This window comes from Argopecten irradians, chromosome 2 (assembly GCF_041381155.1).
Source record: "Argopecten irradians isolate NY chromosome 2, Ai_NY, whole genome shotgun sequence".
Classification (NCBI taxonomy): domain Eukaryota; kingdom Metazoa; phylum Mollusca; class Bivalvia; order Pectinida; family Pectinidae; genus Argopecten; species Argopecten irradians.
Window position 1 is genome coordinate 54121668 of NC_091135.1, and position 16061 is coordinate 54137728.

Here is a 16061-nt window from a genome sequence, read left to right on the forward strand (position 1 = left end):
ATACAATGTGACATGACATATTATATACCATGTAAACATTACAGTTATATACAATGTGAACATGACAGTTTATATACCATGTAAACATTACAGTTATATACAATGTGAACATGACAGTTTATATACCATGTAAACATTACAGTTATATACAATGTGAACATGACAGTTTATATACCATGTAAACATTACAGTTATATACAATGTGAACATGACAGTTTATATACCATGTAAACATTACAGTTATATACAATGTGAACATGACAGTTTATATACCATGTAAACATTACAGTTATATACAATGTGAACATGACAGTTTATATACCATGTAAACATTACAGTTATATACAATGTGAACATGACAGTTTATATACCATGTAAACATTACAGTTATATACAATGTGAACATGACAGTTTATATACCATGTAAACATTACAGTTTTATACCATGTAAACATTACAGTTATATACAATGTGAACATGACAGTTTATATACCATGTAAACATTACAGTTATATACAATGTGAACATGACAGTTTATATACCATGTAAACATTACAGTTATATACAATGTGAACATGACAGTTTATATACCATGTTTACAGTTTATACAATGTGAACATGACAGTTTATATACCATGTAAACATTACAGTTATATACAATGTGAACATGACAGTTTATATACCATGTAAACATAACAGTTATATACAATGTGAACATGACAGTTTATATACCATGTAAACATTACAGTTATATACAATGTGAACATGACAGTTTATATACCATGTAAAACATACAGTTATATACAATGTGAACATGACAGTTTATATACCATGTAAACATTACAGTTATATACAATGTGAACATGACAGTTTATATACCATGTAAACATTACAGTTATATACAATGTGAACATGACAGTTTATTACCATGTAAACTTACAGTTATATACAATGTAAAAACCATGATTAAAATGTTTTAAATGAATGACCAGATACAAATGCTGCGTAGTAGAATGGATATGTAACATCTATAATTGTCCATCAAGTTTTATGGAATGTAAAATGTTTTTAGGCGCCCTTTGTGAATATGTTAACCACTATTTCCTATATGTAGTAATTGACTTTCCTTTGTTTAAGGGTTCCTGCCTTTAATCTCAATGAGCTTATTCAGAATTAAGGGGTGTCAAGTGTCAAAAGTACCAGTCAACTCGCGAAGGCTTCCAAAGATTTTGCTGCTCTTTATGGATCCAAAATTATTTAAATACAAAATCACATGGTTGTCTTTACAACTGTGGTTCAGATGTTGATAAGTCACCTGGAGCTTCTAGTTCACCCTCGTGTTCTGTTGCCTCAGAAATCCTGTATACTAATCAGGAAGGAGACCTGGATTATCTGTGCTTTGACAAATAGGGTTGGTTGTTGGTGAGATTCTCGACAAAGTCTACACAGCTCATCTGTTTTGTTTAATAGGTAACTTCTCTTTGATGTACTGGAAATAGATTTAAACTAATTAAATAGCTAGAAAAACACATCAAAACACTGCACATTTTGCAATAATGTGAAAGTGAATTTTTTTTAAAAATGTTTAATTTTTTGATCAGTGAAAAGAATCAGTTTGCACCAAACACTGGCTTATCTGTATTTCTACAGGTATATGATTGTTATTCTACTTTTTTATTCAATTTATTTTTCATTTCTGCCTGGCAGAGTAGACATTTTCTGTACAGACCTAGAAAAGGCATTTTCTGTACTAACCGAGGCAAGACGTTTCCTATAGTGTCCATCTCGCTCCCCTTCCTTCTGTGATGGTACATTCTTCTCCTCCCTTTCCAGGAGATTCTTCATCTCGTCCACCATCAGTATATTGATGGGATCAGCCCTGTTCTTGTTTAAGATGCCTACTAGATATTCCTTATAGTGGTTTCTGTAACATACATAATATTGTAAGTCTTAAAAATAGATCTACACTGTATGTATAACATATGTTTTACTCCATAGCAAGGAATATTGGTTAATGTATAGATATCATTTAGAGAAAGCCTGTCCAAATTGATGGTACATGTACATCGCTAAGTCATTCATTTCAACAGATTTAATTGACTGTTATGATATAGCAAATGTCAATTGGATCTCTATCTGAAATATGTGTGTATAGCAAGCCCTACCAATTCTAATTGTTTTAAGTAGCTAGTTATTTTCATTACCTACTAGTCATCATTTCAGTCATACCAACACTGACATTTTGAAATTCAATGTTTTTTTGAGATATTAAATCAAAAACATGTAATTCAAAATTCTTCAATCATAAATTAATACACAGCATCCTTTTATCTGTACTTTAGGTATTATTGCTTTCTGATATTTTGGAGGGTTTTAGCTATCTGCCATCAATAATAATTTCAGCTGGTAGTTTTGTTGATGAATACTAGGAAGACAAAACAACCTTTTGGTGCATTATATTATTTGGACAACCCTTTAGTAGGACTATCTGGTGTACTTACACACATAGCCCGGCATGCCCCTTCAGGACTTCTCGACCGCACGCCTCATCCTTCTTGCTACTGTCAATTTCCTTCTGTTCCATCACTGGACATGTAGGGGTGGCCATATCCCCAGCATCTGGAGCCTCATGGTTAAAGTGTAATTTCTTGTCCTGTGCAAGATATAAAGGTCATGCTTTCAAGGTCACAGGGCCTCAGATCACCATATTTAAGTCACAGAGCTCAATATCGGTATAAAAATAATACAAAGTTAATGCGTTGTTTGAAGCATAAATTACTATAAAAGTAAAGGACAATACCTATAAATGAAACCTGAATGGCACAGAACTCAATGATAATGGTGATGTGAAAATGCTTCTAAACAAAGAGAATTTTACCCTTTTCTTTAACTAATGGGAGAAAAATAATCATATATAAACATGGGTCTGACCAGTAGATACAGATGTATCTTGACTCAGTAAAAGATTCTGGCTGGTAAGCATTCAGGAAGCCTTATACTGATTACCCAAAATATTTAACTTTAAATTTAAGATTCTATCAATCTATATCAGTCTACTGGTGGTTAACCTGAATTTCTGTAAAATTACATGTATGTTGTTCTCACCCTGAGGATTCTCTGTAAATCTTCGACAGCGTTGTCCCGGAGATAGTAGAAACAGTCACGAGGATGATGACTATGGATTCCTTTACCCTTACATTTCTGGTATCCAATACAGGGCTACAACACACAACATCAACACATAATTCGGGCAAAATCTTAATTTAATGAAATTTGCTTTTCTGGTAGAGGTAAACAAAAATGAAATAAGAGACCCAGAGGGCCTGTATCACTCACCTGGTTCGTAATGCCAATAGTGTTCTGAATACAGAATCATTGTTTCTTTTCCGAAGGAATTTAAATATTTACCTCCAGAGGGCCAGAGCCAAAATTTATACAAAGGATGTTTCTGGCCAAATTTGGTTACAATTCATGTAGAACTCTATGACTAGTAGCAATTTAAAGGATTTATCTCTATTTCCCTTATTGGGCCCCACCCCTCCTGCCCACCGGGGGCTCAGGGCCAAAATTTCTACAAACGATGTTCCTCTTCCCCCAAGGATGTTTCTGGCCAAACTTGGTTACATTCCATGCAGAACTCTATGACTAGTAGCGATTTAAAGGAAATGTTGACGGACCGACGGCAGACACTGCGCCATGACATAAGCTCACCGCCCTTGGGGCCAGGTGAGCTAAATGTGAGCTAAAATGTAAATAAATCTTACATGAAGGGAAACTCATGACAGATCCTTTATTTCTGTGATCTTTAAGACTTTATTAAGCATATTTTGTCATGTGTTTAAGATATAAATACTGTACTAGAAATTTTCCTGGCAGAGTGTATGTAATACGTGTATCAATTCATTGTGGTTATATCAAAGGATGTGTTGTTTAGCAGAGGTATATTTATGTGGATATACGTACTCCTTGTTTGACAAATGGTTTTGAACATCCACTACAGAATTCGTGTCCACACTGAGGACACTTAAAGTGCATACAGCCCCCCTTGGCTAGGGCGTATCTCATCTTACAGCTGGGACAGTCTGTATAAAAACATATGCAGGTATCAATAACACAGGCAAATTATGGGATAGACAAAAACATTCATTAAATTGTGAGGAATATTTCATTTATAACATTGTTACAAATTTCTTGTCTGTGTATTAAAAAAATCAATGGCATTAACAAGAACTGTTGATTTAAATGGACCAAACTGTGTGTAAAGATATCATAAAAGTTTCTTCAAATTTTGATATGACTTTTTATCACATGGTTTGTATGTTCAACTGATTATCAATCAAAAACAATGTTATCTATTCTGGCTACATGAGGTTTAGACACCCACCAATTCCATTAATTTCCAAATGTCTGGCAACACCCATGGCCTGGTTTTCTGGGTCGTTGTCAATCTTCCACTGTTCAAAGTCCTCACAGGTAAGGCCTTCATGCTGGTCCTCCCACTGGAGAATACAACCCATACATAGAGAATTCAACCAATACATAGAGAATACAACCAATACATAGAGAATACAACCCATACATAGAGAATACAACCCATACATAGAGAATTCAACCCATACATAGAGAATACAACCCATACATAGAGAATACAACCCAAACATGAGAATACAACCCATACATAGAGAATACAACCCATACATACATAGAGAATACAACCCATACATAGAGAATACAACCCATACATAGAGAATACAACCCATACATAGAGAATACAACCCATACATAGAGAATACAACCCATACATAGAGAATACAACCCATACATAGAGAATTCAACCCATACATAGAGAATACAACCCATACATAGAGAATACAACCCATACATAGAGAATACAACCCATACATAGAGAATACAACCCATACATAGAGAATACAACCCATACATAGAGAATACAACCCATACATAGAGAATACAACCCATACATAGAGAATACAACCCATACATAGAGAATACAACCCAAACATAGAGAATACAACCCATACATAGAGAATACAACCCATACATAGAGAATTCAACCCATACATAGAGAATACAACCCATACATAGAGAATACAACCCAAACATGAGAATACAACCCATACATGAGAATACAACCCAAACATAGAGAATACAACCCATACAAAGAGAATACAACCCATACATAGAGAACACAACCCATACATAGAGAATTCAACCCATACAAAGAGAATACAACCCATGCATAGAGAATACAACCCATACATAGAGAATACACAACACATACATAGAGAATACAACCCATACATAGAGAATACAACCCATACATAGAGAATACAACCCAAACATGAGAATACAACCCAAACATGAGAATACAACCCAAACATGAGAATACAACCCATACATAGAGAATACAACCCAAACATGAGAATACAACCCATACATAGAGAATACAACCCAAACATGAGAATACAACCCAAACATGAGAATACAACCCATACATAGAGAATACAACCCAAACATGAGAATACAACCCAAACATGAGAATTCAACCCATACATAGAGAATACAACCCAAACATGAGAATACAACCCATACATAGAGAACACAACCCATACATAGAGAATAAAACCCATACAAAGAGAATACAACCCATACAAAGAGAACACAACCCATACATAGAGAATACAACCCATACATAGAGAATACAACCAATACATAGAGAATACAACCCATACATAGAGAATACAACCCATACATAGAGAATACAACCCATACATAGAGAATACAACCCATACATAGAGAATACAACCCATACATAGAGAATACAACCAATACATAGAGAATACAACCCATACATAGAGAATACAACCCATGCATAGAGAATACAACCCATACATAGAGAATACACAACACATACATAGAGAATACAACCCATACATAGAGAATACAACCAATACATAGAGAATACAACCCATACATAGAGAATACAACCCATACATAGAGAATACAACCCATACATAGAGAATACAACCCATACATAGAGAATACAACTCATACATAGAGAATTCAACCCATACATAGAGAATACAACCCATACATATAGAATACAACCCATACAGAATACAACCTATACATAGAGAATACAACCCATACATAGAGAATACAACCCATACATAGAGAATACAACCCATACATAGAGAATACAACCCATACATAGAGAATACAACCCATACATAGAGAATACAACCCATACATAGAGAATACAACCCATACATAGAGAATACAACCCATACATAGAGAATACAACCCATACATAGAGAATTACAACCCATACATAGAGAATACAACCCATACATAGAGAATACAACCCATACATAGAGAATACAACCCATACATAGAGAATACAACCCATACATAGAGAATACAACCCATACATAGAGAATACAACCCATACATAGAGAATACAACCCATACATAGAGAATACAACCCATACATAGAGAATACAACCCATACATAGAGAATACAACCCATACATAGAGAATACAACCACATACAGAATACAACCCATACATAGAGAATACAACCCATACATAGAGAATACAACCCATACATAGAGAATACAACCAATACATAGAGAATACAACCCATACATAGAGAATACAACCAATACAGAATACAACCCATACATAGAGAATACAACTCATACATAGAGAATACAACCCATACATAGAGAATACAACCCATACATAGAGAATACAACCCAATACATAGAGAATACAACATAAGAATACAACCATACATAGAGAATAACAACCAATACATAGAGAATACAACCCATACATAGAGAATACAACCAATACATAGAGAATACAACCCATACATAGAGAATACAACCAATACATAGAGAATACAACCCATACATAGAGAATACAACCCATACATAGAGAAAACATGGTCAGTGTCTTAAAATACAAGCTGACAAGAGAGCCTTTGTCAAGCTAATTTTTTCTATCTAACCCCGACAAAAATACAATTCTGACATAAATAATTTTTATCATGCAACATTCATCAAAAACATACATATTTGAGCTGAACAACTCCAAGAATATTACAAATATCTCCAACATTGTTTCGTCATGATCACAAGTACAATGTTATGAAATTCTCATGATCAAATAGACCTATTTTCCATCAGTACCGAATACAGCAAAAAAGACATGTGGTAGACTGTTATGATATTATGACAGCACCAATGTTAGGGGCTAAGGCTCATATTGGTCCAACTTTTGGGGTCAAGTTTTAAATCTTGGCCACGCTTTAGAACATAGTTTATACCTTGCCTTCCTTGAGGTTAAAGTGGCTGGAGTGGTAATTAAGTTTATACTAAGTTATGATTGTTCCTTCTTGGTAAAAACATCACACCATAGAACTATCTTATAAGTGTTGATAGCTCCCCTGAGTTTCCTGTTAAGTGGTAGCCTGGTTTTGTTTAGCTTTACATACCTGCTTTTTACAATTGTAGCATGTCTTCTTGTGACACTGTGGACAAACCATCCCTGGTACATCTTGTCTGTCCCATATAAACCCATTACCACACTGAAACAGAGAGTACACACTGTTCTAGAAAACTTTTAAATTTGTGAAAGTTTCTTTTTTTTAATTATTGCAGCGTGAAAACATTTTATATTTAAAATTCATGTCTAGGGAACTTACATGTGCACACCAGCGGAAGTGTGGATCTTTCTGTAGATTCCAGTCTCTAAGCTTTGAGTCGTACAGTTGTAGGTCCTCCTGGCTGATTATTGTCTGTAGCTGTTGAACAGATAATGATATCATCACCCTTGATTTCCAGGGATTACTATCACTGTTGTTATATCAACCCTGGTTTGAGACATTTTGGGAAGAAAAAAGCTTGATCTATCACAGGCCCACAGAGTTCTAGAGAAGTAACGCTCAATCTTAAATTTGGTTGGGTGCATTATTATACTGCTTTATATCCTGTTGATGCCAGATGAGTAAGGTCACATAATAAATGTGGCATTTAGTCTTTCATTTTTTTAAGAGAATGTTACATTTTAAATAAAACGTTAAGTGCTATTTAACTTTCACATTTTTTATTTCTCTCATAGTCTGCATTAAAAACTAAGTTAAATATTTACGGAAACGTTATATCAAAATCAGCATTTAGGTTTACTTAAGATTTTTGCTATAAAATAATTTCATGTTATATATTAGTCAAATCTACCTTAGCAACCACCTTTGTATATAAAGATCACCCGCTTAATATGACCATCGTTCCAAATGGTCATTTGTAACACAATTTGCTCTGGTCTTTATAGACAAGTACAATCATTGGTTGTGTTAAAAGAAACTTCAGTAATCAACCTATTATCCATACTTACCAGCATTGTGAGGAAGGTAAGATAGTTGGTGTTCGTTTCCGTACTTACCAGCATTGTGAAAAGGTAAAATAGTTGGCGGATGTGTCCGTACTTACCAGCATTGTTAGGAAGGTAAGATAGTCGGTGTTCGTGTCCGTACTTACAAGCATTGTGAGAAAGGTAAGATAGTTGGTATTTGTGTCTGTACTTACCAGCATTGTGAGAAAGGTAAGATAGTTGGTATTTGTGTCCGTACTTATCAGCATTGCGAGGAAGGTAAGATAGTTGACGTTCGTGTCCGTACTTACCAGCATTGACAGGAAGGTAAGATAGTTGACGTTTGTGTCCATACTTACCAGAATTGTTAGGAAGGTAAGATAGTTGGTGTTCGTGTCTGTACTTACCAGCATTGTGAGGAAGGTAAAATAGTTGGTGTTCGTGTCTGTACTTACCAGCATTGTGAGGAAGGTAAGATAGTCGGTGTTCGTGTCTGTACTTACCAGCATTGTGAAGAAGGTAAGATAGTTGGTGTTCGTGTCTGTACTTACCAGCATTGTGAGGAAGGTAAGATAGTTGGTGTTCGTGTCTGTACTTACCAGCATTGTGAGGAAGGTAAGATAGTTGGTGTTCGTGTCTGTACTTACCAGCATTGTGAGGAAGGTAAGATAGTCGGTGTTCGTGTCTGTACTTACCAGCATTGTGAAGAAGGTAAGATAGTTGGTATTTGTGTCTGTACTTACCAGCATTGTGAGGAAGGTAAGATAGTTGGTATTTGTGTCTGTACTTACCAGCAATGTGAGGAAGGTAAGATAGTTGGTGTTTGTGACCGTACTTACCAGCATTGTGAGGAAGGTAAGATAGTTGGTGTTTGTGATCGTACTTACCAGCATTGTGAGGAAGGTAAGATAGTTGGTGTTTGTGTCTGTACTTACCAGCAATGTGAGGAAGGTAAGATAGTTGGTGTTCGTGTCCGTACTTACCAGCATTGTGAGGAAGGTAAGATAGTTGGTGTTTGTGACCGTACTTACCAGCATTGTGAGGAAGGTAAGTAAGATAGTTGGTGTTTGTGACCGTACTTACCAGCATTGTGAGGAAGGTAAGATAGTTGGTGTTCGTGTCCGTACTTACCAGCATTGTGAGGAAGGTAAGATAGTTGGTGTTCGTGTCTGTACTTACCAGCATTGTGAGGAAGGTAAGATAGTTTTTGTTTGTGTCCGTACTTACCAGCATTGTGAGGAAGGTAAGATAGTCGGTGTTCGTGTCCGTACTTACCAGCATTGTGAAAAGGTAAGATAGTTGGCGGATGTGTCCGTACTTACCAGCATTGTAAGGAAGGTAAGATAGTTGGTGTTCGTGTTCGTACTTACCAGCATTGTGAGGAAGGTAAGATAGTTGGTGTTCGTGTCTGTACTTACCAGCATTGTGAGGAAGGTAAGATAGTTGGTGTTCGTGTCTGTACTTACCAGCATTGTGAGGAAGGTAAGATAGTTGGTGTTCGTGTCTGTACTTACCAGCATTGTGAGGAAGGTAAGATAGTTGGTGTTCGTGTCTGTACTTACCAGCATTGTGAGGAAGGTAAGATAGTTGGTGTTCGTGTCTGTACTTACCAGCATTGTGAGGAAGGTAAGATAGTTGGTGTTCGTGTCCGTACTTACCAGCATTGTGAGGAAGGTAAGATAGTTGGTGTTCATGTCTGTACTTACCAGCAATGTGAGGAAGGTAAGATAGTTGGTGTTCATGTCTGTACTTACCAGCATTGTAAGGAAGGTAAGATAGTTGGTGGCTGCGTCCACATCCTCCATATCAGGCTGACTACACAGGGGACAGTTCAGATTACGGACATGTTTCTCTCGAATACACACCTCAAAATAACCCTTCATACAATCTACACATATCTTACATTCACAGGAGCTGAGACTGCGAATCTGAAAACATATGCCCATCACAATCACAATAGAATATACATATTATTAGACACCTGGTAAAGCATCAAATGATACTACAGCAGTATTTAGAACTCAAACTTTGATATTCAACAAACATGAAGAAATCATCCACTGAATGAACACATAAAAGCAAATATTTATTTGAAACCACAAATGTTTCAAACAAGCTGATATAGCATAAGTATATTCAAAACCACAACAAAATATGAATCAATTTTTGCTATTTTTTCATGTTGACTTGTTTGTTTTCACATTTTCCTTAACATTTCCTCAGTAACTGTTAAGAAACATACCCTACTCATAGCGAATCTGCCCATACAGATCTGGCACTCCTGACTTAGGTACACCATAGAACTCTTATAGTCTTGGCAATTCTTCACCGCCTCCACAATCTCTCCAAGAGAAGCCTCTATTTGGTTGTTGGCCACATCCACATCTAGAATTTTGATAACCACCTCAGCTCGTCCCCAGCTCTGGAGTTTTCCTTCCACCAGTATCATCCTGACTCGCCGCTGTGTCACATAAACAAATAATTATTATAGGATAAAACATTAAAACAGTACAGACAAATACCTAATCTTACCTTTACTTGAAATCTGAAACTTAAATTTTCTTGAACAATTCATGCTTTTGAATCAGGGGAAAGAAAAAAAATTGTATTAGCTAAGTCATTACTTATTTTATAATTGAACTTGTGATGGGATAGTGTCCTCGCCTTCGGCTCGGGCACAATTCCATCCCTCCACAATACTATGAGGCAATAGTACCCACTCAATCAGGCCATAATATACATAATTAATCAAGGTCATTGATTTGAAAACATTGATAAGTATACACCCAAGCATGCTATAATGTCCATACTGGATTTCTAAATTTTCTTGTTATTAAAAAGTCAAAATATTTTTTTTTTTTTTTACAAACAGCCGATGGACAACACAGAAAATAGACAACTAAGGTGATTGGAATAAACCTTCATTTCAAGTGGCCTAAGTGTTCTTCACTAAAGTAGCTTTAATCACATTCAATCATCACCAAAGTCAAGCTTATTTAGCAGTGATTGAAACTACCGGTACATGATAATCTTTTACATTTCATAATCGATATATCTTTTGGTATAACATAGACAAGGTCCCACACCTCATTTAGAACAGATATTTACTATAGCCCCAGTTGTTATTTCACTGAAGGTTAGTACTAATACATAGCAGACTTACGTTCATGTCTACATTTTTATCAGTGACTGAGGCCCAGAAGTCCTGGTGACTAAGTATACTATTGGTCACACTGATTTCATCCTGCATGTCCATTGGTCTAGCCATAGCCCCAGCTGCCAATGGTACATTGTCAAATTCCGCCCACACTCGCTCGTAGAATGGCTGAATACTAGCTAAATTCAGTTCATCCAATGCTTCCTCAACATTGCCTTTATTTGTCAAAAGAGCCATCAGAATCTGCTCCCTGGCAAAATTTCCTTGGCTTGATATCTCTTTATACTGAAAAAGGAAACATCAGTATATCTGAGATAAAGAAAGTCCATTTATTTCTTAATCAAACATTTCTTCAATAGTGTAAACATACTTATTTTGGTGCAATCAAAGTGAACTGGCAAACTGATTTTGAATAAATTAACACAATGATAAATTTGTGCATTCACAATAACTGCTTTAGCACAATCATATTTTAGTGCAAAAATTTCTAGTGTTAATATATGATTATTGCTAAAATATGTACATATACAGTGTGTGACATCTTACACAGTACAGTTAAAGTACTCAAAATTCACTACAATGTGTGAATAGACATCTCACTCAGTACAGTTAGGTACTCCAAATTATCTTTATTCACATCCCAGAAATAGTAAAACTCTCATAAAAAGACATACCATATCCCGCCTGTTGGCTATACAGACAGCAGCAGCTCCATCTAGATCCCCATTGGATTCTCGCAGAGCCTTCTTTGCTTCAGGAAAAGAAAGCTCCCCAATCTCATTTTGCTCCATCCTTGTACCTTCATTGGTTACCATGGTGATGAGAGTTTCCACAGACATCTGCCAATCATTTTTCAGCCACTTCAAAGTTTTCTCTAAATCCTGGTTACATTTTTTCAAACCAAGGTTGATTTCCTCCATAGCAAAGCCTAGTTTTTCTGCTTCCTGTATACAAAAAATATTTTGTTTTGTAAATATAAAGTAATTGGTGATGCATTTGAGATTGGATATAATCAAAAGTTAAGCCAGCAGGGTTCACTTGTTCAAAATGCCTTGAAAATGATAAAAATGTCAAGCAATACGTTGTCTATGGAAAATAAAAAAAATTAAGGAAAGTCCTAAAGGTCCAACAAATGAGTTAAAATATCTCTCCATAATAAAATTCTTACCTCCATTAGTAAGCTCCAACTAACTAAGGGTGTAAGAAATCTCTTACCTTCAGTAACTTTACTAGACTACGTCCCTCCTGAATCAGTGACTCCTGTTTCTTTCTCATGTTCAACTCTTTCATTTTTTCAGTAAAGTTCATTTCCTTGTTTCCATGAAGTGCCATACTGTTGAACGATATTGGCGGTGTCACTGGTTTAACTGCTATTTTTCCCTCAGGTCGAGGCTCTGCTGCTATTCTCCCCTCAGGTCGAGGCTCTGCTGCTATTCTCCCCTCAGGTCTAGGCTCTGCTGCTTTTCTCCCCTCAGGTCGGGGCTCTGCTGCTTTTCTCTCCTCAGGTCGGGGCTCTGCTGCTATAAGCTCCTTAACTGGAGGTTTCTCCACCACCACATAGCCATACTCTTCTGCTGCTACCGCTTTCTTGTTCAGGTTTGCTCTTTTTGCTGCCTCTTCTTGTCGTAATTGTTCTTGAAATCTTTCATGTGCTTCTTTCTTTTCGATTTCCACCTGTAAATGGAGAATATTAAAATGCTTATCAAAATTTATTTCTGTTTTGCCTCTACAAGCAAAGGAGAAATTTAATTTCTCCACTAATTTGATATGTACCTTGAAACCGTGTAATTATAGCCCATGGAATGAGAAATGAAGGGGCCATAACTCTGTCTAATGATGTAGTGTTTATCTAGCTGGTCCCAGCTATTGGTCTGCGACCCTAGCTAGTCACTCCATTCACAGTATAATATTTATGTACAACATTTGAAAGGTTATTTGTATGTGAGATTGGTATTGAAACTTGGCTTTCAATCATCAGTTGCAAAATAAACTACTTAACAAATATCAATCTGTGTTATTTGCACTAGTGGGCTCCGATACAAAGAGATTCGAGATCTTTGCTGTCAGACGTCAGACGGATGGTTGTGGAAGATCACTGCAGGAGAAAAGTGGAGTACCTCAATTAATCTACAGGCCATACATGTGAGTACCAAGTCTCACTGCAGGAGGAAATCACACTATACCAAAGTAAAAGCCACTGTGTTTGGAGTGTGTATGACGGTTTATCTTACCTGTCTATATTCATTGTATGCTCGCTGTCCCTGGCGCACTGCCTGGTCCAGAACTTTGGTCTCCTCCTCATCAACAAGGCTCTGAGACGGGTTACTCGGCATGGCACTTGCTGCTTCTGTCACCTCCTGTTCGTAGATGTAAGTTGGTTTCTGACTTGTCTTACTACACATAGCACACACTTTGGTGTCAGCTTCATTGTGGAAAGTACAGTGCTCACACATCCATTTACAAGGCGTGCCTTCAGACTTACTGCGAGCCACAGCACCAGGCAGGAGTCCAGGACTACTACCAGTAGGCAGCGAATAGTTCTGACTGCTTTGATTAGGGGACTTTTTCTCACTCTGCACCTGTTTGTTTAGCAGTGTAGAGTTGAGATTGGCGGAATTAGCATCCTGTATAGTGGAGGTAGCCTGAAATTCCTGATCATTCAGCTGAAGCGCTGCACTCTGACCTGATGGTGCTGGTAAAATTGTAGCCTCTTGTGGAGGGTAGTGTACTTTTTGTAGTTTAAAAGGCATATATGGCTCTATATTTGATTCTCTATTAGCCTTTACTAGACCTTCATTGATGGAGTTTTCTGTCCGGGCTAATACTTCCATGGGATCTGTTGCCTTAGATTTTTCAAGTTTATTTGACGACGCATGCTGACTATCCGGAGGATATGCTATAGAGTATCCCAGGGGCTGACCTTTACTGTGTTGCTGAGACAACTGACTTCGACTTTGATCAAATGGCTGTACCGATGGCATTGGTGGCTGCAGTATCTTCTTGCCATACTGCATACCCATACTGGAGTATATGCCTGGCGATTGGGATACTTGTGCATTGTAAGGTAGAGTTGTAATGGGGACAGGGGTATACTGATTTGATAGGTCAGTACTTCCAGCACTTGATGCTGGCGTATACTGGTTACTTTGATTGGAGTTTGCTTCCATAGCTTTATGAGATGAAACATCCATCAACTTGTGTCCTGTAGTTGGACCTGCTGAACTATACACTGGAGCAGGGAAAGAATGGCCAGGAGGCTGATGGGAACTTTGGGGCTGAACTTCTGGACTTACAAAGCCAACCTGCTGGCTTACAGTACTCCTCAGAGTTTCCTTGGACCCAAATAGTGCAACACTTCCCATCATACTGGCATTTACCTGCGATCCCTGATATCGAGGGTCACCCCCGGAAATAGGTGGTGGACAGAAAATGTGGGGAGTGCCATTATCAACATTTTGTTTTTGTCTGTCATGAGGGAAAACATTGTATAGATACTTCTCTATCTCCCTTTTTTCCTTCTGAAGATTGTACTTTCTTCTTGTCAGACTCTTGAATTGCTCATCCTCAAAATCTACCTCTTCATCAATCAGTGCTGATGAGCGGGCCTCTACATCATTTATTTCCTGAGCAAGCATTTCCAGATCAATGTGGATCTTTGATTCCCTCCGATCAAGATCTTGTATTTCCAAGATCCGTCTCAGAAGTTTGGAGGTTGGTGGTCCACCAGGTGCTGCATGGGATGGCTGAGGAAGACTTGGTGATCTCTGTGCAATGTAAAACAAGTTAGAATTCAACAAAAAGTGACATTCACCGGCCTGACATCACTAGACTTGTAAACATCATTTTTATTCCTTTAAAATCAAGTTACCATATAGCTAGTTATTTCCACAGGGTTGATATTTTTTTAATTTCGTGGGATGTTGCTTTGGTTACAAAAATTTGATATGTGAAAAAAACCAATCATCAATTATATATCTTTTATAGATAAATCTTGAAACTTCCCAGCCAGATAGTAAAGATAATTTCCCGACGCCAAAATATCCCAATAAACAATAACTGTGACCTAAACAAAAATAAGGAAAAAGTGGTAAAAAATAATCAATAAAACTTGCGTTAGCGATCACCACTATAAAAGATAATCAGTTTAATAAGAATATTTAGTGGTCTCAAATAACCTATTTCAACATAATTCAATCTGTGTATAAAGACCATCGTGCTATATAAAACATTTTTCCTGTATCACTTGGGTGGTCCTTACAAACAGGTATGACTGTATATGGAATACAGTATGTCTATCAGTTTGACTGTATATGAAGTACAGTATGTCTATCTGTTTGACTGTATATGGAGTACAGTATGTCTATCTGTTTGACTGTATATGGAGTACAGTATGTTTATCAGTTTGACTGTATATGGAATACAGTATGTCTATCAGTTTGACTGTATATGGAGTACAGTATGTCTATCTGTTTGACTGTATATGGAGTACAGTATGTCTATCTGTTTG

At 36.8% G+C, this 16061-nt stretch overlaps 1 protein-coding gene across 1 annotated transcript in view; it reads right to left on the bottom strand.

The window, feature by feature from the left end:
* Nucleotides 1-942: 942 nt before the first annotated feature.
* The window catches only part of LOC138316724 (uncharacterized), a 43955-nt gene continuing 28836 nt past the window's right edge, over nucleotides 943-16061 (bottom strand). Inside the window, exons 11-24 of the mRNA XM_069258382.1 lie at nucleotides 13786-15318; nucleotides 12770-13228; nucleotides 12229-12498; nucleotides 11561-11839; nucleotides 10640-10858; nucleotides 10152-10325; nucleotides 7733-7831; nucleotides 7523-7615; nucleotides 4385-4499; nucleotides 3964-4082; nucleotides 3106-3219; nucleotides 2502-2653; nucleotides 1756-1924; nucleotides 943-1489 (exon numbers count right to left, since the gene is read on the bottom strand). Coding sequence (XP_069114483.1) covers nucleotides 1451-1489; nucleotides 1756-1924; nucleotides 2502-2653; nucleotides 3106-3219; nucleotides 3964-4082; nucleotides 4385-4499; nucleotides 7523-7615; nucleotides 7733-7831; nucleotides 10152-10325; nucleotides 10640-10858; nucleotides 11561-11839; nucleotides 12229-12498; nucleotides 12770-13228; nucleotides 13786-15318 — 3834 coding nt within the window. The 3' untranslated portion in view covers nucleotides 943-1450. The remainder of the gene's footprint in view (nucleotides 1490-1755; nucleotides 1925-2501; nucleotides 2654-3105; nucleotides 3220-3963; nucleotides 4083-4384; nucleotides 4500-7522; nucleotides 7616-7732; nucleotides 7832-10151; nucleotides 10326-10639; nucleotides 10859-11560; nucleotides 11840-12228; nucleotides 12499-12769; nucleotides 13229-13785; nucleotides 15319-16061) is intronic.